Below are 20,900 nucleotides of genomic sequence, written 5' to 3'. Positions count from 1 at the left end.
TTTGAAATGGAATATTTGCCAACACTGCCCTCTCTCCCGAAGGCAAGAAGCAGGGAAATGTGTCCTCAAAAAGAATTATTTCAAACGCAGACATTACTAAGTTTTACTTTTTTTTTTCCTTCAAAAGGCCGAGATCTGCTCACGTGTTCACAGAACTGAACACAGAAGGTGCTTTAAGAAACAGGACACGAAGCCTCATCCCGGGTAGAGAAGGTTTACTGCTGATAAAGATAAGTCACGCAACAGGACAAAACCCTCGGCATGACAAGGGCTCACTCCAACTGTAAAATGACTTAGAACACAGATTCAGGAGGGCTGATGCACCAGCATGGTGAGCACACCCGAGAAAGAAGCTGCCTGCCTGCCTCGTCCTGGGTCCTGAGGTGCTCTCTGCGCCCCCACACGCCAGCTCAGCGGTGTGATGGTCCCGTCAACAGAGGGGACTCTGCTATTCACCAAGCCTGGCCTGAGCACATGACGGAAGCGAGCAGGTGGCAGAACTGCTATTCCGGCCATGAAGACGCATCTGAGCCATCGCTGTGACTGAGGGCTTGCCTGGGAAGGATCTGGGTGGGGGTCTGGGGGCCGGTGCGGGGCTGGGGCGGGATCACTGCCGGCAGGTGTCGTGGAAGGCCTCGAGGGTGCGGAAATCCCTCCAGGTGGGGGGCAGGCCGTCCTGCAGAAACTTCCCGCAGCGCTGGCATGGGGCCTGGAACAGCTTTATGTAACTTCTTAGCCAGGTCTAAAAAGAGAAGTGAGGAGAGAAGTCAAAGACACGGAGCTGGGTGCTTCCAATGTCATCCTTCCTGCCCAAGCCTAATGATCTCTAGGACGGAGGACCTGGGCTGGCCGTGACCCCAGGAGGTGACGCAAGATTTTACAGAAAGCTCCTTGGAGCACCCACAAGGTCACAGTGCTGCTGAGTCTCAGTTCTGGCGCCCTGGGCCCCTCCTGACTAGGGGAGATTTAAAATAGAAGTCCCTACTCTGGGAGGCAGGCAGGGCTCCTGGAAAGGGGCGGATGTGAACCTCGGCCCAGCCTCCTGGCTCAGGGCCCACGCATAACCACCTTCCATCCGAGTCCTGGGTTTTCTGAACACCGGCATTGAGCCTCTCTGTGTTCACCACCCAGAGGTGGCCCCAGACACATGCAGATAGAGGGCGAGCGGAGAATTCCCCGCTAAGGTCAAATGCCTCTTTCTAATCTGATTTCACAGGCCACCACTCACTGTCACAACGTGGCCCGACACACCTGGGGGGAGGGCGGGGACAATCCGGTGCCACCGAGTAACGCAATAAGCGGCAAGTGCACACTCGCGGGTTCAGGGGGCAGAGTTCCTTCGGGCGTCATACATAAGGATGAGACTCGTAACTCAATTCCTCGACTCAAGGAGATGCACAGCTGCGCCAGCCCAATGTCGCGGCGACGGGCCAGCAAGGGGGGCGCGCGCCACTGTGATCATGTCCATCGGTCGGAGGAGATCGCTCTTGGGAGACCTCAGCCAAGCTGACTGACACAAATCCTGCTGTCTTCATCACAGCGGCCCTCCTGATGGCTGACCGTGGCCCACCCATCCTGCCCTCTCCAAAGACTCGGGGCCTGAGGTTCTGGCAACAAATGTGAGGAGATCAATGGTCATTCAGTTAAACTATTTATCCTTTCTGAAGGGAAACCAGGCATTTAAACACGTTAGGTTAAAAAGCAAGTCTTTCCATCCACCCAAGAAGCGAGACTGCTGATTGAAAGTGTTCTCCATACATGAGAGAATCGCTGTGTGATGCTCCACAAAGCCCGGGTCTGCGTGTTCAGCCTCCCCAGCATGGGAGCCAGTCAATGAGTCAGGCTGTATTTTCTAAGGCATGAACTACAGGCTCCTAGAAGCTTAATTGTGGCGGTGAACGTGACGAGGTGGATCACAGGCGTGCAACTCCACATGGCTGTCAGCACGGATGGGGACTTGCTAATAGGTCCGTACTCTTAAGGGGCAGCCCCCAGGCAGGAGTGAAGCAGGGAGCGTCAGCCCCAGTGAGAGAGAGGCCAACGATGCGAGGGCGTGATGCTGAGGTGCTAACAGCTGGCCGCCTCTTCCAGGATGTGGGCCAGCTGTCCAGGCTGAGGCCGACTGGCAGGCATGTGATAACCTGATGAACTGCCTTGGGGCGGGGAGGGATGGGGGTCAGAGCAGAGTCCCAACGTGGAGGACAGATGTCCACGATGTAAGCGTTCTGGTTCCATGTCAAGTCACCAACGGTTAAACAACTGGCTGGAGAAATCCTCAGTGTTAACGAGAGCTGGCGGGAGCTGGCGCACACAGGGCATGGCTGTTTCTGGTCCCCGCCGTCCGGGGCTCTGACCTGACAGTCTAAGGCGTGGGTGTCTTGGAAGAACGATGCCACCGTAGCACCAAGCTCGGGGCCCGGCACAGGCCAGGAGCTCAATAAACACCTACTGACCAAATCAACCCCGGAAGCTGTGTCGGAAGGTCACTTCTGAAACCACATGTTTGGCAATGATAGGAAAACCAGTTAATGGTGCAGGATGTGGTTTATCTTAGATCCCTGCCCAGCTGAAAGGAAGTACCACTTCCACACAGGGCTGTCTCCTTGGCGAGGCCCCTGCGAGCTACCTTCTGAGCTGCCTGTTTTCACTTGAGGGGCCAAGGCTTCATGAGGCTTGACCTCTAGAGCCACTCACCATGAAGGAGCGGACCACGACGTCAGGCATCTGGGGCAGCTGGTAGTGGAGCAGGGCGGTGGTGGCATGGTCGGTCACCTGGGGACCAAGGAGAAGAACTAGGTCAGCCACTTGGAACCAGCAGAGAAAACAGGAAGGTGCTCCTTTTATCTGACGGCTCATGGAGGAAAAGATACCTAATAAAGCCCAGAGGTGGAAAGCTAGTTAGCAAGGTTGGGGGCAAGGAAGGGGAGAGAAGGAGTGTTGAGAGCAGAAAGGACATAAATATTCATGCCCGGGGCCAAGTGAAGTGTGGAACCTTCCAGCAAGCCCAGGTAGGCTGTGCCACCTGAGAGAGATGTGGCCAGAGGCTGGTGGAGAGGTAAAACAGCGGCGGGTGCCCGGGGCGTTACCAGCCCCTCCACCGCACGGCACACCGCCTGGACGCAGAGGTTCGTTTCCAACTGTCCATGTTCAACTCCAGTCTTTGCCCGGGGATGATTTTCCTGCCCGTGTAACTGGTCTGTCTCTCTGCTTCCTTCAATTCCCATTCTGTCTCATAACTTGTAGCTATATGTGTTCTGAGACTAGGATTCTGTTCGTTTCTGAGGATCCTTCCCCGGGGCCTCAGAGGTACTACCCTTCTGACGAGCTGTGCTGCTCCCAGTGTGGTCCTCAGTCTGGCCAGCTCCCTGAAAGCTGTGGTCCAGTGGGCCACACCCGCTGTTCTCACAACTCCGCCAGCAGGCCCAAGAGCATTACGGCTCTAAGTTCACGTGGGGCATCTGGGGACCAGATGGAACGTGTGCTGGGATTCTGCCCCAGCTCTGTCTGCTGACCTTGATCCATTGAATCTGTCTGGGTCTCAGTGTGCCTCCTAAAAAGCAAAGCGCTGGCCAAAGATCCCCTGTAGTTCTGAAATGTGATGACACCCTAGATTGCTAATGCCTGCCACCCATTAGCGGATGAATAGATTGTTCCTAATTTGATAGCTGTGTTCAAACTCATGGTTTATTTGATTGTCTTCATTAGGGAATCTCGCCATTACAAATGATATGGTCAAAAGACAAAAGGAAACAAAAACATCAGACAAAACAATCAGCTTTGTGAACACTAGTAAGCGTGGTCTGCCTGCGTCGACTCGTCCGTCCTCCCGCTGAGAAATGGAGTATCTCCTGCCGGACCAGGTTGTGTGCATTTCTTCAGTCAGCACCGTTCCCACCAGGACACCATGATGCGCTGACAGACCTCAGCAGCAGTCAAGCAAACTCATCAGCTGGAAACCAGCAGGGCTGGTCTGGTCTGGGTTCCGCAAGAGGTGTTATGAATGATCCAGAAATTAGTCTGCCTGTGTGTCTACACTCAAGGCCAGAGAGGCCACACCCTGAAGAGCAAGGAGGCAGGCTCCCCAGCTCACAGAACCTCTCGAAGCCGTGGTTTCCCCTCAGGGGAAATGGTCAGGCGTGTGAAGTGCTCATCCTCCAGCCGTGCCTTGGGCCCGCCTGCCCCCTCTCTTCTGCGCTGCCTGGCCCTGGGACTGGCCCTCTTTCCCACTGGACTTTCAGGGCCTGCCTGGTGGCTAGTGAACTCCGCGAGACGACCAGCTCTGTGCAGGCGAGGATCATGCTGTGTCCCTGGGGCCTAGACTATCACCTGGCATCTAGCAGGTGCTCAGCACATATTTGCTGAATAAAGAAATAAACTATAAAATGGCCACTCACCAAAAGTCACGAACCAGAAACACCTGTGCTGGTTTTCCTGCAAACGCAGCCGTGCTTCGTATATCCAACCATGCCAAGAAATTCACCCAAGTGACTTTCAAGATAAATGGTACTTATTGCTTCAAGTGCAAAGACTGTTTTTATTTTAAGCATTTTTGACAGACAGCTTTCTAAAATGAGCAAGGCTTAAAAAAAAAAACCATACAGTAGAATGATAACTTGGCAAAATGGCGGGTGGTGATTGGCGGGGTGAAATGAACGGCTACAAAGCGAGCGAAGCCAGCTGGGCCCCGAGGATGCCTGAGCTTAGAGCTTGGTGCTTACCATCCAGGTGCCTGCTAAAAACAAAGTCCCACACGAGTGCTGTTTATAGGCTCATAAGACAGTCCTTACAATCACATTTGCCATCACATGAAACAGAGTTTCTGAAGAATTCTTTCTCCTGTTCCTACCATTCATTTTACACGCCTCTCAGGAAGCTCGCTACGTTGCCTCTCGTCTAAGACACCCGGGCCAGTTCTCTGGTTGGCTGACAAGAGTGAACACAAGCACTCGGAGCGGAGAAGCAGGCTGGTGCTGGACGCCCGCTCAGGCATCACCCAGGAACGTGTTGGAAACGTGAGCTTTTGGGCCCCAGTGCAGACCTAGAATCTAATCTCTGGGGTGGGGGCCCTGAAATCAAGCTGGCCTTTCCAGCTGTTCTTCGGGATCCCGAAATACAGGAGGAGGCAAATGTGAACTGGCACACAGACCCCCTGGGGATCTTGCTGCTCAGTTCAGTTCAGTTGCTCAGTCTGACTGTTTGTGACCCCATGGACTGCAGCACACCAGGCCTCCCTGTCCATCACCAACTCCCACAGCTTACTCAAACTCATGTCCAATGAGTTGGTGATGCCACCCAACCATCTCATCCTGTCATCCCCTTCTCCTCCCACCTTCAATCTTTTCCAGCATCAGGGTCTTTTCAAATGAGTCAGCTCTTCACATCAGGTGGCCAAAGTATTGGAGTTTCAGCTTCAGCATCAGTCCTTCCAATGAATATTCAGGACAGATTTCCTTTACGATGAACTGGTTGGATCTCCTTGCAGTCCAAGGGGCTCTCAAGAGTCTTCTCCAACACCACAGTTCAAAAGCATCAATTCTTCAGCGTTCAGCTTTCTTTATAGTCCAACTCTCACATCCATGCATGACTACTGACCAATTATTATAGGCAGGTGTGGGGTGGGGCCAAGACTGGGCATTTCCAGCAGTCCCCCAGGCCTGCCCCTGCTGCAGCTGAGGAGCCAGGCCGCTCAGGAGGCAGAGTATTCTTGGCAGTAGAAGAAAAAGGCATTTCCTTCTGGGGCATGAGGGAAACCAAGGACCACAAACTCGAAGGATCACTTGTCTTTTTCATGAATCAAAAATAGCACACTACCCATGTTTCATGATGCTGCAGTGGAAAGAGGGAGCGGGGTAATGGAGTGGGCTGGCAGGGTTTTCCTTATTTTGGAAAGGTGCTGTTTCAGGACCGTGGGCTGATTTTGTGAATTGAGGACAGCCACATTGATGAGAGCGTGTGAGGCATGTGCCCGCTCACTCACTCCTCGAACGCACTGAGGCGGGTGGTCTCCGAGGTTCGTTTTGTGTGTGTGTTTTAGTCCCTCAGTCGTGTCCAGCTCTGGGACCCCATGGACTGTAGCCCGCCAGGCTCCCTGTCCATGGGAGTCTCCAGGCAAGACTACTGGAGTGCGCTGCCATGCCCTTCCCAGGGCATCTTCCCAACCCAGGGACAGAACCTGGGTCTCCTGCTTTGCAGGCAGATTCTCTACCTCTGCTGTGCTGGGTCTTAGTTGCAGCATATGGGATCTAGTTTCCTGACTGGGGATGAAACCTGGGCTCCCTGCATTGGAAACGCAGAGTCAAAGCCACTGAACCACCCGGGAAAGTCCCCCAGGTCCATTTTATAGATGAAGAAATGGAAACTTAGAGGCCACACAGCTGGGGAGGGGCAAGGGGTGTGTGGGCCTGGAGCCCACGAGACTCGAGCCTATACCGCCTTCCCTCCTGAGACGCCCTGGCCAGCTCTGCGTCTGTGGACAGAAGCTCCTGTCCCGAGCCCCAGCGTCATCTGCCCACCATCCCCCGGCCCAGCAAAGGGTCCAGAAAGCCAGAGTCCCACTGCCAGGTGCAGGTCAGGTCTGGAAATGTGGCTGCCGGGCAACAGGCTTCTCGAGAGCAGAACAAAGCGCACTAACCAGAAAACGTCCTTTTCCACAAACGGCTGGGGTCACACACCAAAGCTCCGTTTTGGCACCTGGCTCCAGGCAGGGCACCGATTCCGTTTTCCCATTACTGGGTCAGCAACCTGGCCAAATTCAGCCTCTTTTCCAAAAGGCCCCGTATATTCTCTTCATTGCCAAATGGTGGCAGCTTTTTCTAGCGCTGACACGATCGTTGAATTTCTTCAACTTCCCATCTCCAATTACAGAAATATTTTAGCAGAGGCAAACAAAACTAACCGGTTTGCTATGTTTTCCGTCCCTGCCACCTCCCAAATTTCTTCCCCTGGTTTTCACGTTCCTGGGGCTGAGCTCCAAAGCGGTGGGCACCACGTCGTCGTCAGATACTGGAGAAATTCACCTGCAGTGATCTTCCCTTTTGTCAGAACATTCCACCTTCAGTACTTGTTTTGTTCTACACTTTTTAACACAAAATTTTTTTTTTTTTGCTCAGCATCCAAGATGTGGGGGAAAAAAACAAGCCCGGGGCAACAACAACAAAGATGGCTATTAACTAATTTAAACTGACTCTGGGCCAGCCCGACCGAGGCTCGGTCCCATTGTGATGTCGAGCTAATGAGATTCCGCTGGGAGATGAAAGCCACCCCGGCCGGCAGCGGAGGCCGCAGAAGGGCACTAATGCTCCCGCGGGAGAGAGGCCATTCATCCCACCAGTGAGTGCGGGTTTGAAGACAGCGCAGAAGAGATCAAAGCAGGTGGCGAACCCAAGGAGAGGGAGGGAGGAGAAGACATGAAAGTAACAATAAGCCAAGGAGATAGGGGAAGCGGGAAGGAGGACTGGGTGGGGAGGCAGGGGTGACCGTACGGGCGGGAAGAGGACGCCACAGAAAGACAGTGTCTGCACACTTCTCGAGCAGGAGTGTGCAGACACCGGGGACTCCGTCAAGAGATGTCCCATCTATCCTCAAGGCCAAGAGAAACCGCAGATGCTCCGGCTCCTTTTGGGGTGTGCACCCCACCCCGAGCCCCGGTCAGGCTGGACTACACGTGATTACTCACTTAGAGGAGGGTGATGTCTCTATTGTTGCCAACACACCCACTCTGCTCTGTGAAACTGACTCCCAGTTTTCTCTTCCACCGATCAAGCTTACAAACCACCCCCCTGTCCCAGGCTGAGAGAGGCAGAAGAGATCTTCCTGCACCCAAACCGACAGGGAACTCAGCTCAGAAGGTGAGAGAGGAGTCTTTCAAGAGACCTTGGAACAGCTGCCAGTCAACATGCTGGAGGAGACGCCAGTCACAACAAGCCTCCCGAAGCTCCCCAGCCATATTGTGCGCAAAGAGCTGACATCGACAGGGTCCCGGGGAGGTCACGAGCTGATTCAGCTAAGCCCTACGTGGAACCACCTGCAGCCAGGGCAGGGCTCCGCAGCGACGGCTACTGAGCACCAGCTCTGATCAAGGGCTGCTGTACACACGCGCCCGGTGAGGAGTCCAGGCTGCGGGGACAGACGGCACCCGCTTGGATTGTGCCTGTCACTTACGAGCTAGGTGGCTGTGGACAAGGGTTAAATGTGTCAATACAGGGACAGTGAATGAAAAGGGCCTGACCCACAGCCCACACCCACCCAGTGGGAGTCACCCTCCCCTTCCCCACAACCCTGGGAGGAGGCTACGAACGGGAGATGATTTTCACTCCAATAAGGCAGCGAAGCCACAGGGAGGTGACGTGCCCAAGCCAAGCAGCTCCTGAGCAGAGCCTGCGGGGGAGGGGGACACAGACAGGAGGCCGCGGAGGCCATCTCATCCCCACTGGGAATGGAGCCCAAGACTCTCAGATGGAGGCGGGACTCAGTCCCAAGCCTGTTCATGCCACCTCAGCTCTCCCGACTGGCGCGGCTGCCATCCGCCTCCCCAACCGGAAGCTTCTGCCCATCCCGCTCAACCACCCACCCAGAGCCAGCACCCACCAGGAACAATGCCACTCAGGACCCTCCAGAGCTCAGGAGGGAATGAGTCTCCCGGCCTTGCAGAATGAAGGGGGAGACAGGGCAGATGAAGCCGACAGTGTCACGTCGGGCGTGCACCGTGCGCAGCAGGGAAAACGCAAAGCACAGTCTGGGGGTGGGGGGGGCGTGGTGCTGCAGGGATGGCTTTGGCACTCAGAGCCCATGCTTCCCCCCACTTGTGCCCTCCTCCGGGGGGGTGGGGAGGGGCAGAGAGCGGGTTCAAGTCCTGCTAGACTACTTTCTGCTGAAGGCCAGCCCCTCAGGGCCTGGGTTTGATGGTGGCCAGATAGGCTCTGTTCTTTGTCTGTGAAAGGGGAAGTGAAAGACTCTTTGCGACCCTGTGAAGTATATGGTCCATGGAATTCTCCAGGCCAGAACACAAGAGTGGGCAGCCTTTCCCTTCTCCAGGGGATCTTCCCAACCCAGGGATTGAACCCAGGTCTCCCGCATCGCGGGCGGATTTTTTAGCAGCTGAGCCACAAGGGCAGCCGAAAGGGGAGATGTCCGTAGGGGAGAACAAAGGACAGAGCGGTGATGCACAGACAGGGCCAGAGAGATGCGGGGAGGGCACCAGGCCCTCCTAACAGAATACCGTCCCCCAGCAGTTTCCTCCTGTAAAAAGAATGTGCTGTATTTCGTGGTGGCCCAGGAAGTATCCTCGGGATTCCTGAGTCCACTCAGGTTGCAGGATCGTCCTGACTCTGTGCGGGCTTCCAGGCCAGAGGGGACAGCTGGCGCTACAGCAGAGGTGACGCGCCAGACTCTGGAGGCGGCAGCCGGGCACCACTCCCCACCCCTGGGCAGCGGCCCCCAGCGCCGCAGAGCCCTTCCTCAGGCCGCGGACTGATGGCACCGAGAGCACAGCATCTGCCCGCACGCAGCCCGCGACGCCCAAGGCCTCCCCTGCTGAGCCAGGGGAGCTGCGGCCTCTGCCTCGGAAAAGTCCGTCCCGCAAGAGTAAGAGGAGAAGTTAAGTGCCCGAGTGTTCAGAAGTTGCTTATTTAAAAGACAGTCTGGTAGAGACTGTCTGGCTCTCTGCCAGCAATGCTGGCTCGCACCCGCTGTGAAGGGGAGCGTCTCGATGCCCGCATGACTGCGAACAAATGGCAGTCAAGGGGTGGGGGAAGATGATCTGGAGCTGTCGGGAGCCCGGGGCTCCGGCCTGGGTTCCTCACTAATTATCTGGGTGACCTTGGCCACATCACTCCCTACACTGGCCTTCAGTAAAGGAGGCTGGGATCACTGGGCGCCTCGAGGTCTTGCTTTCAGGGGGCGCTGCTGCAGGGCCTGACTGAACGCCCTCAGGGCACACTAGTGTCGTGCTCCGCCCTCAGGCCAACCAGAGAGACATGAAAGCCCTTTGTTCTTTTAGAAAAGACAAGCTGGTCCCAGCAGGCGGCAGGAGCACCGGGTTCCTGCCTGCCTCCACCTGCTGTCCTGATGGGATGTCACCCTCATGGGGTCCTCAAATTCTGGGCCGGTTACCAAGAGCTCAGAACAAGGGAGACCATCAGCACAGCGCTGTTCTTGGGAACCTCTTCCCATCTCCGTGGGTTTCAAAGAGACTGGAGCACAGACCAACAGGCAGCAAAGCCAAACATTTGTTACTTGGTTGTACACATGCTGCTTCTGCGACTCAAAGCAATAAAAAGGAACTTTCATCTGCGGGACACACTTGCAAGCTAAGTCTGGGTCTCTACGCCGGGTGGAGAGAGACCCGCCCTTAATGAGAGGGACACTGGGAATCTCACGGAATGGGAAAATTCTCTGTGGGTCTGGGAGTCAAAGACGTGAACCTAGTGAGTTAAATGTTTAAAGAGGCAGCAATGCTGCCCCAAGGATGAGCACTGGTTCCATGAAGAATACTGAAAACAGTCCCAGAAGTACTCATTCCATAAAAAGAGGAACCATCACTATTTCAAAACTGAGAGCTATGAAGCCAGTCCTGAAAAGTGCTGGGGGCTGGGGGCGATGCTGAGCAGTGCAGAGACTGGCTTCCAACGCTGGGATGAAGTCTGGGAGGCTGGAAGCATGGGGTTTCATTTTCATCACTCAGCTCGAGTCTGTAATCCTTACCCTGGATTTGTGTGCCATGGGTTCACACGCCCAGAGGCCTGAGGAGGAGGCATCGAGGTCCAAGGGGACTGGGGATTTACTTAGACAAGATCAATACTCCCTTCAGTGCTGATGAAGGAGCCATCTTCATGAGGCCTTATAACCAACTGTCTGCTGGCAACGCTGCTCGGGGCCGACAGGGACGGGGTTGGCTGGGCAGGGACTGGGGAGCAAAGGCAGACACTGCTCCATCCTGTGCAAAACCCCTCCTCGTGGCTTTGAGTTCAAGCTCTGTCTGAGAAGGATGAGGTCTTGTTTGTAAACTATAGAACATGGCCTGAGGCACGTAGACTGGGGCCTCCACAAAGAAGTTTTTGTCTGGTGTGAGGGGTTTCCAATCTGACCCTCTTGGAAGTCTCAGCCAAGATGCCACCGATGCCCCAAAGCAAAGCCCGTCAATGCCCAGGACTCTCGAGCACAGACTGGCTGCAAACCCTGCGGAGGCAGATGTGTCTCCCCCAGGACACTCGGCAGCCGCCTGCAGGAGCCTTCCCGACATGGGAGCACACGTATGTGGTCCTCAATGACCAGGGTCCCGGTCCTGTCTCCCCTCAGCCCCACATCACACCCCAGTGACACCGCTGCCTTAGTAACCCCTCCTCCCAGACTGGCTTCCCTGACTCTGCTTTCCAGGCTTGAGCCTGGAACGCCTGGGCCCTGGCTAACTTCTCTGCCCTGGAGACTCAGGCCAGGGGACTCCCCTCCCACCCTGGGCTCTCCTGCACCCCCAGCAGCACCCTGTGGACACTGCGGTTCTGTGCTTGCCCAACTGTGACCAGAAGTCCCTGCCTTGCCCCAGGCGATGCTCTGCACCGGCTCCAAACACCTGGCAGGACCCCAAGAGAAGGAGAGATGGAGTAGGCAAGAAGCTATGGATTTATTTTTGGCCGATGGGGTTAGGGGAGCAGAGTAAAAGAGGGGTGTTCAGGGGTGGAAAAAGCTGAGGTCATGGGGTACCTTGGGGAGGAACACCTGGGTGAACAGAGAAACCCTATGGCAGCCTTGAGAGAACTCTCCAGAGTCCTGACCAGCTTTGTGCAGCTTCCCTGGGTGGCTCAGGGGTCAAGAATCTGCCTGCAATGCAGGAAGATGTGGGTTTGACCCCTGGGTTGGGAAGGTCCCCTGCAGAAGGCAATGGCACCCCACTCCAGCATTCTCCCCTGGGAAATTCCATGGACAGAGGAGCCTGTATGGCCCATGTGGCTGCACAGAGTCAGACAAGACAGCGACTACACCACCACCACAACGGCCTTGTGCGGGGCCAAGAGGAGGCGCTCACAAAAGGTCCTTCACGTTTCCCAGGATTAAGGAATTAAGACTCTTCATTTAGCTGAACGAAAAAAGTTCAGTGCTTTCCAGATGGTAAAATGCCAGGTTCTGCTGCTGGCTGCCAGCAGAGCCCAAGCCCGAGGACACCTGAATTGCTCTGTACCCACTTGGTGTGATGTTATTTTCTGCGGGGAACAGCCTGGCAGTTAGAGAAACACATCCAAAGACATCTGGGCTCGCAAGAAATACAGACAATACCACCTACTTGCCCCTCGAAACTGAGGCAACCGCAGGAGAAAGAGCAGACGCTGCAGAGCCTGAGAGGCGGCTCTGCTGCCGTGGCGCTGGGAGCCTCTCAGCAGCCCTGCTGGGTGGGGAACACTCCCATCTCAGTGGATGGCCAGAGGGGCCACCAGCCCTCTTAGGACACCAGGGCACCGTTTCAGGTCCCAGGACCAGGATTCTACATCAGCGTGTCAGGGCTGCCCAAAGGGTACTGCTGGGGTAGGGGTGGGGGTCTGTAATCTGGGGTGCCAATCCTGTGAGGCAGGTACTCTTATACCCTTTGTTTCACAAATGATGGGGCCAAGGCAAGGGTGGCCACACAGGGAGTGGTGGCCAGCCTGGCCGGACCGCCTCTCTCTGGACTGGTCACGGTGGGGAACGTGACCGGTGAGGCTGAGCCTCACAGTGGTGTGGTGGGGGGCGGACAGGCACGCTGCCGGGAAGCCACTGGGAGTGTGGGAAGGGGCCTGGGCGAGGGCAGGAGGCCGGGCTTCCCAGAAGCAGCTGCTAGGCTCTGACCCAGGGCACACGTGTCTCGGGCAAGCCCTCAGGAAGAAGGAAGCTACGAGACAAGAGCAGGTCCTCTGCAACTCCTCTAATGGTAGAGACCGCAAACCACTTCCCGCCGGCGGGCGGGCTTTCCTGCTTCACAGTAACTGCAAGGCTGGGTCCATGGGAGGCTCTTGGTCACGACCACCCTCTGCGGAGGTGCAGGGAGCCTCGCAGAGGTAGTAAGGTGGGAAAGTACGCCATCAACCCTATCCTGCTTTAGAAGCTTGTGAATATTTAACAGACAATGTGGTGATCAAGGCTCAGGGTGAGCAGAATGCCCCTCCTCCCGCCCCCTCCGGTTCTCAGCTCCCAGGGCCCTGGGCTGACACTTAATGACATCCCCTCCTCCCTCCTTTCTGCTGACCCAGTGAGGTCAATGCAGTTTGGCTCTCTGCTCAGGAAAGGGCTGCCCTCTGGGATGACCCTGGAATTGTCCGTCACCTCTCCTGTCCTGAAGCTTGTCGACAGCCCAAGGCTTGGCTTCTGCAGCATCCCCCTACCATGCTCATGGAGACCACCAGCGGGAATCTCTCTTCCTTCATGAAGCTGCCCCTCAGCCCCTCACTAGTCAAAGGTGCTCCCTTGGCTTTTCCAATTGGGGCTACGAAGACACACGTGGGAGGCAGGACAGAAGGCATGGAAACAGGACGACGATGACACCGTATCGGCTCCACTGCACGTGCTCTCCTTTCGGAAAAGGTTAGACAGCATTTAAGAGTAAAGGGGACAAAACAGAGGCCCTTCCTACAATGTGAGACCCCTCTTTGGATTGGGGGGTGTCCCCTCTAGGTGCAGGGCCTCTGCTGACGGCCTCACCTGAGCAGGACACCCGACAAGAGCAAGGACAGAGACCTGGCAGGATTTCCACAGCCCTTCCAGGGCCTTCTCTGAGCTGTCTGGAGAGGCTTCTGAAAGAAAATGGAAATGAGCTGGTGGGAAGGTATTTAGATATTCTAAGGCATGAGACTGAAAAGAACTGAATGAGTATTTACTGAGTCCCTCTGGGGACGTTCGATGTTACAGCAGGTACAGACATGCACAGCCCTGAGCAAGAGGAGAGTCCTGTCCTCTGGGAACACCCCATGTTGGGACAGCCCCCCTTCCTGGGCTTGGAGTTGGTGACAAGTTAGGTTTGTCACAGACTATTTGGGGAGGCTGGAGAAGGAAATGGCAACCCACTCCAGTATTCTTGCCTGGGAAATCCGATGGATGGAGGAGCCTGGCGGGTTACAGTCCATGGGGTAGCTAAACAGCTGGATGTGATTTAGACAATGAACAACAATCTGGATAGGCCCTGGATTTATGCGAGGGGCTCAATGTCTCAGAAATTTCAGAGAACTGACTTTTCTGGGACATAATCTCATCTGTTGACAAGCTCTGGGGAGCCACTTGATAAAACTTCCCCTTGATGAAGCCTCCCCGACAGAGGCCAGTGTTGGGACTGAAGCCTGACTGAGGGAGTTAACAGACGAATGAGCGGGTGAACCCAGGAACGGAGCAGCGGCAGCCAGCCCGCCCGTCCACGCCAAGCTCAGCACGGGGGTGAAAGGCTCCTCTTCCCTCTGCTGCCCCTAGAATACAGAGCGGGGCAGCCCTGGACACCTGGGGCTGGGATTTTTTGTGCCCTGCCTGCCCCTGAGCAAAAGAGCTGGGACGCAGGTGGCGGACCCTCCGACATCACCTCTCTGTCCCCGCCGGCCTGCCTGGGGCTGAGAGCCCTCCCTCTCTCTCTGGCCTCCTTGCCAGGATTTAACTCGGTAAGTAGCTATAGAGTTGCTCTGCTCTTCCCAAGTTACTGGATGAAAATGCCCACTGTTTTGAAGAGAGGAGGTTAAAAGATCAAAACAGTGAGTGCCCCTGCAGAGTTTAAATGTCAGGAAAATCCGAACATGCTTGAAACCTTTCCTGGCTCTTTGTGATTCTGCCCTTTCAGACGGTCCCCCCTATTTCCAAGTTCCATTCTCTGAATCTGCTCTGCTGGAGACTTGCCGGCTATAAAAAGCTCCTTCGCCCCAGGACCGAGCGCAAAGCGCCTCCAGGGCACCGCGGTAAATGATGGGGGCCTGTTGGCAGCCGCAGACCCATGGCCAGCTGTCCCCGGCCCTCCACCGCGCCCCACCACCGGGGAAGGGGGCTAATGAGGACGAGGGAAAGGGCTCACCGACAGGCCCTGTAGCAGACAAAAGGCAGGTCACACTAGCTTCTGGGAGCCGGGTTTGCTGTGGTACCTTGCGTGCTCGTCTTTAACCTGGGGAGCCAGGATCAGACCGAGGAGAATTTGACAGGCATGAGTTTCCAGAAATAAAAAGGCGAGTGTGAGCTTGGCATGGCTCTGTGAGTCAGTGCCCCCTCCCGCCTCCAGCTTTGTCACTTCGCACGGAAAGACCTGGGACGGCTTCCCGCCTTCCCGTCGGGCCTCTTTCTGCGGTGGCCACCGCTGCTGCTTGTGGGCAAGAAAACACAGACGCTCCACAGCAACTGCAACCACACAGTGAGCGCCGAGGAAAGGGAGCGCTGGGGCTCAACCCAGGGCAATGCAGAGAGAGCGCTCCCCAAGCGACGCCAAGACAGTCATGCTGGCAGCCAGTGTCCCCACCTCAGCGCCGGGGCGCAGCTCTGCCATCTACCTACACGGTTAGGACACATTTCTGCCCGAGAAATGCCTTCTCGCTGGTGACCAAGGATCCTCCCTGACCTCGCACTTTCTCAGTCACTTTGACTTCCGTTCCAGGTCGATCTTCCTCGATCAGGGCACTGAAGTGAGTCTACCCTGGTGGGGCTGCTGGGTGGGTGTCAGCAGGCGGATGACGGGCAGAAGGGAACGCTCACCACTGCGATCCCCAGCAGTGTCTTTCTGGGAAACGCTACAAGCAACATCAATCAGGACACCTAGACTTTAAGTGGGTGGACAGGAAGAAAATAGAATTCTAAGAAAAAGCTGATACTAAAAAGCAGAGTTGGGAAATGCTGCCACCTCATCTCTTCCTTTGGCATGTTGAGTTTGAAATGTTAAACATCATCCCGTCAATTGGACCCGGCCTTCAGAATCTGCAGGGAACATACGGCCCCAGCCTTGCTTTCAGTGGGTGGTCGGGCTGTGGAATAGAGAGGGCTGCCCTCCGACCTCCAACACGGCCTGAGACGAACACAATGAAGCAAGCCCAGTGTGGTCACTCCCCTGCCCCGTGGTGACTCCACATTACACACTCCTCATCCTCTTTACCAGTGTTCCCCAAGAGAACAAGATCCCGACTCCCTGCCACGCGACTATGATGAGTTGGAAAACTTTACTGATAAAGGATTCAACTCAATTTTGTGCTATGTCATTTTCCAATACATTTCTTCATTTGACAACAGACAGACAATATTTCTGGAGGGAAGGGAGTGGATTCTGTAATCCAGTAACTATTACCTGCCCCTGAAAAGAGAAAAAGGACCTTAACATCACCTGCCTTTCATTCTCATCAGAAAGCACACTCTCCTGCCTCCAAATTGTCACTCTTTAGTCTAGTGCGTCTAGTCAAGGCTATGGTTTTTCCAATAGTCATGTATGAATGTGACAGTTGGACTGTGAAGAAAGCTGAGCGCCAAAGAATTGATGCTTTTGAACTGCGGTGCTGGAGAAGACTCCTGAGAGTCCCTTGGACTGCAAGGAGATCCAACCAGTCCATTCTGAAGGAGATCAGCCCTGGGTGTTCTTTGGAGGGAATAATGCTAAAGCTGAAACTCCAGTACTTTGGCCACCTCATGCGAAGAGTTAACTCAATTGGAAAAGACTCTGATGCTGGGAGGGATTGGGGGCAGGCGGAGAAGGGGACGACAGAGGATGAGATGGCTGGATGGCATCACCAACTCGATGGACATGAGTTTGAGTGAACTCCATGAGCTGGTGATGGACAGGGAGGCCTGGCGTGCTGCGATTCATGGGGTCGCAGAGAGTTGGACACGACTGAGCAACTGGACTGAACTGAACTGAATCTAGTGCAGGTCAGTCTCAGAGGTCAAGTCCATTTAGTTAAAATACAGGTGAGGGGAGGGATGACACAGCAGCCCGACAAAGGGCTCCGCACAAACAGACAGCAAGCCATTCACTGGCCGAAATAAAATTCCCATCTGTACAAATTCTTCCACTTCTGCTGCTTTGAACAGGTTATATAAACTACAAAGAGGAAAGTGGTGGGTGCTCTGGAGTCTCCCCAACTAGCTAATATCAAATTTTAAACCCTGCCGCACCGTGTTTGTAGTTTTAAAGACATATAAAGAGCGCTTGGCAGGTTATTTTTAGGGGCAGTAGAATACAAATATAGCACTGTCTCTCTAAATCCGTGCTTCACCAAATCTGTGTTTCACACATTTTACAACTTCCTAATAAACTTTCCGCTTGCATTCAAAAATACTTAATACCACACAGAACGTTAAAAAATGTATTTGCCAAGGCAAGCCTGGGCAAGGCCCTCCCTCATGAAGGGTATCTGAATGGAATGGACCATGGTTAAAATCCCAGATTGTGGTTCTGTGATGCTGGGAAGTGGGGGGCGGCAGTGGAGGGGCTGAAGTCATCGCCTGCCTTCCCTGGAGCCAGAAAGTAACCACCTGCAAGACCAGAGGCCACGAAGATAAACCAGGTTAAACAAACAAACAAACCCAAAACATTTTAGTGTTCCTCACTGTGAAAGGGAAACAAGATACAGATAATGAGCAGTGTTCTTTCGCCTCAGAATGCTTTTCAACCAGCTGCTGGGGGAGAAACGACAAAAGCCGTTGGCATGGACAGAGTTAGCAGTTAAGGCCGAGGCTCTATGTGAGCTGAACAGGTACAGTTGGTCTGGTCACTTAGATAAGAGTGCCTGGATTAACACGGTGTCGCCCACGCTAGCCCCATGTGACTATGGACGTCTTCGCTTTAGGGGCTGGACCCAGGGAGGGAGGCTGTTTTTTCCTTTCTGTGTCTGGGTACCTCAGTTGGGTAAAGACGTGTTAGAAGAGTAAACACTATGATTTTTCTTTTTCAGGTGAATTTTAAACTTCAGACTAATTTCAGGTCTACAGAGACACTGCAGAGACGGCACACACAGTTCCCACAGACCGCACACCCAGTTTCCCCGCTGTTGGCATCTGTCATCATCAGGTAGGTTCATCACAATGAAGAAACCAATGTCGCTAACTTATTACTGAGTCGAGCCCAGACTTTATTTGGATTTCATCAGTTTCTCCATTAATAAGTCCTTCCTGGCTCTGGATCCAGTCCGGGGCAGCACAGTGCCCGTAGCCGTGATAAAACCAGGACATTTTCCTGCCTGCACACACTCCCTAGACGAGGGGGTGAGCCTCAGACCCTCTCAGCCCTGGACACCTGTCCCTGGCTTCCCCTTTTCACTGGAGAGGGGTCCAGGGAGCACTACGAACTGAGGCACGTTAGTCACCATCAGAGGCTGGTCCATCATGCTCCTTTGATATGAAGCCCAGAAAGAAAGTGAAGTCGCTCAGTTGTGTCTGACTCTTTGTGACCCCATGGACTGTAGCCTACCAGGCTCCTCAGTCCATGGAATTTTCCAGGCAAGAGTACTAGAGGGGGTTGCCATTTCCTTCTACGGGGGATCTTCCTGACCCAGGGATTGAACCTGGATCTCTTGCACTGCAGGCAGACGCTTTACCGTCTGAGCCACCAGGGAAGCCCATGAAGCCCAGGGCCCATGCCTTAATGGGAACAAGGTTTCCCTTTGGATGAGAACAATGTTCTGGAATGCGATAGAGGTGATGTTGTACAATGCTGTGAAAGTACTAAAAGCTATGGAACTGCTGACTTGAAAATAATTAGAAATGGTTAGCTTTATGTTATATGAATTTCGCCTCAATTGAAAAAACCACCACCACTATCCTATGCTGAGCTACCGGCACACCCTGGACACAGCTATTACTCAAGTGGGGTAATTCGGGCCCAGCCCTGAAAATTGTGTCCTTCCTCCACACCAATCCCTCCAGTGGTTCCTCACTGAATTGAGAATAAAATTCAAGTTCTGCACCAGGACTGAGGGGCGCCTGCTGGCCAGGCCAAAAATCCCCACTCTCCCACCTGCCCTCCGTCTGTCTGCTATCTCCCGGGCCCCCGTGGTGTGCGGGGCTACGCCAAGTCCCCCATCCACACGGGGCTTGGGGCTGTAGTTTCATAGCCTGGGACCCTCTTTCCGTGGCTTTCCATATGGCTGGCTTCTTCCCCTGCCTCCTGTCTCAGTTTAACTCGTGCTGCATCAAGGACTCCTGCGACCACTCTGATGTGAAGGAGGCCCTCCTGTCCTCGACCACGGCCCCAGGTAACAGCCTGGGGTCCCTGACCCTCTCTCCCTGTCCGTCTTACTTCCCCGGTAGCACTGAGCCCAGAACCTGCACGTGGCAAAGGGGTAAATAAACAACTGCTGTTGAACGAGGCGGCAACAAGCGAGCTGACAGCCTCCCCTATCATTTGCACTGCTGGATGGGAGCAGACAGGACGGGGGCACAGGAGGAGGAGGCCGCTGCCCTGCCGGGGAGCTGGCCAGAGTGCTGTGGGAGGAGCCCTCAGAAGCCCCAGGTCCTGAGCTGGTCCAGCGAAGGGACCCTTCCACCACTGGGAGCTGGGGAAATGGATTTTCTCTGGTCACATTCCTTTTTTTCTGACATCTCCCAGATAGTATTTCTCCTTCAGGAAGCCCGACACCTGAAAAGATGTCACTGTAGTACAGAGTGGGCTGGGGCAGGGTGAGGGGGCCAGCCTGCCTCCTTCCCGTCCTTAAGGCACACGTGTGGATTACAGGGCTGTGGGAAACTGAATTTAAAAACTGCGGTGGGACTTCCCTGGTGGTCCAGGGGTTAAGAACCCACCTTCAAGGCAGGAAACAAGGGTTCAATCCCTGGTCCGGGAAGATCCCACACGCTAGGGAGGCAGCTAAGGACCACAGCCACTAAGACCGCAGGCCCTGGAGCCCAGTGCCCCACAGCGAGAGAAGCCAGCGCAGCGAGAAGCCTGTGCTCACAGCTAGAGTAGCCCTGCTCCCCGCTACTAGAGACAGTCTACACGCGGCAACAAAGACCCAGCATAGCCAAAAAGAAGTGAATACTAAACGAACAAACAAAGCCGTGGGTTAATCTTGGGGGAACTCAAGAGCCCTTTTTCTTTAAACGTATAATCTATACATAGCAAAATTTGCCCTTTGTAGGCATTTAGTCTGTGAGTTTTGAAACATACAGTTGCGTGATCCCATAATTATGACAAAGAATATTTCCATCACCCAAACATGTTCGACAGCCCTCCGGGGACCATCTCCTGCCCTCACTCCCAAGCCCTGGCAATCACTGCTCTGATTTCTGTCACTGATGTTTTGTCTTTTCTAGAATGTCACATAAATGGAATCCTACACTGAGCAGGCTTCTGTGTCTGGCTTTTTCACTTTTTAAAAGGTCTCTGATTTAAGACCAATATTTCCACCTCGAAGTCATCACATTTCCCTAAAAGCCTCTTAAGGAAGAAGCAAAAAGGAAAACTCACCTTTTGGAACACTTGATAGTTGGATTTGGACCATATATCAAGCTGTGGGGGGGAAAGAGATAAAATATCAGCATCAATTTTAGAACTGTGGACTCTAAGAAATGATATTGTAACTACTGTTACTAAGCTTGGAAAAATCCTATGATTGTAAGAAAAACACATGCTGGATTTCTTCTTTATCAGCTGTGGTGATTTAAGGAGATGAACTGAAGAGACATAAAGCAGTCAGCGTGAGGCACCTGCCACACCCACGGCTCCGTGCCCACTGTTCTAACACTGACTCCTCCTCAGTGCTCCTGCATCACTCGACCACCGCGGTCAGCCCTGCCCCAGGACCTCTGCACCTGCGGCGCCTGGACTGCTTCCCCCACAAACCCTCGCACAGCTCCTCGTATACTTCCTTTGGCTCAAACGTCACTTGTTCAAGAGGCATTGCCCAGTTACTCTGTTTTAAAATATCATTCCCATACCTGTTGTCTTGCTTCTCTTTATCCTTTCAAAAATTAAATATTTTCACCACACTTAAAACTGA

The 20,900-nt window shown here is 54.2% G+C and overlaps 1 protein-coding gene across 1 annotated transcript in view; it reads right to left on the bottom strand.

Annotated features, from left to right (window-relative positions):
* Positions 1 to 200: 200 nt before the first annotated feature.
* Positions 201 to 20,900, bottom strand: part of MED27 (mediator complex subunit 27) — a 217,781-nt gene continuing 197,081 nt past the window's right edge. The window contains exons 6-8 of the mRNA XM_005902761.2: positions 20,369 to 20,410; positions 2,695 to 2,772; positions 201 to 742 (exon numbers count right to left, since the gene is read on the bottom strand). Coding sequence (XP_005902823.1) covers positions 608 to 742; positions 2,695 to 2,772; positions 20,369 to 20,410 — 255 coding nt within the window. The 3' untranslated portion in view covers positions 201 to 607. The remainder of the gene's footprint in view (positions 743 to 2,694; positions 2,773 to 20,368; positions 20,411 to 20,900) is intronic.

The sequence above is a fragment of the Bos mutus genome, chromosome 11, assembly GCF_027580195.1.
Source record: "Bos mutus isolate GX-2022 chromosome 11, NWIPB_WYAK_1.1, whole genome shotgun sequence".
Classification (NCBI taxonomy): domain Eukaryota; kingdom Metazoa; phylum Chordata; class Mammalia; order Artiodactyla; family Bovidae; genus Bos; species Bos mutus.
The sequence above is the reverse complement of the archived record's forward strand: the minus strand, read 5'-3'. Positions and strand labels throughout refer to the sequence as shown.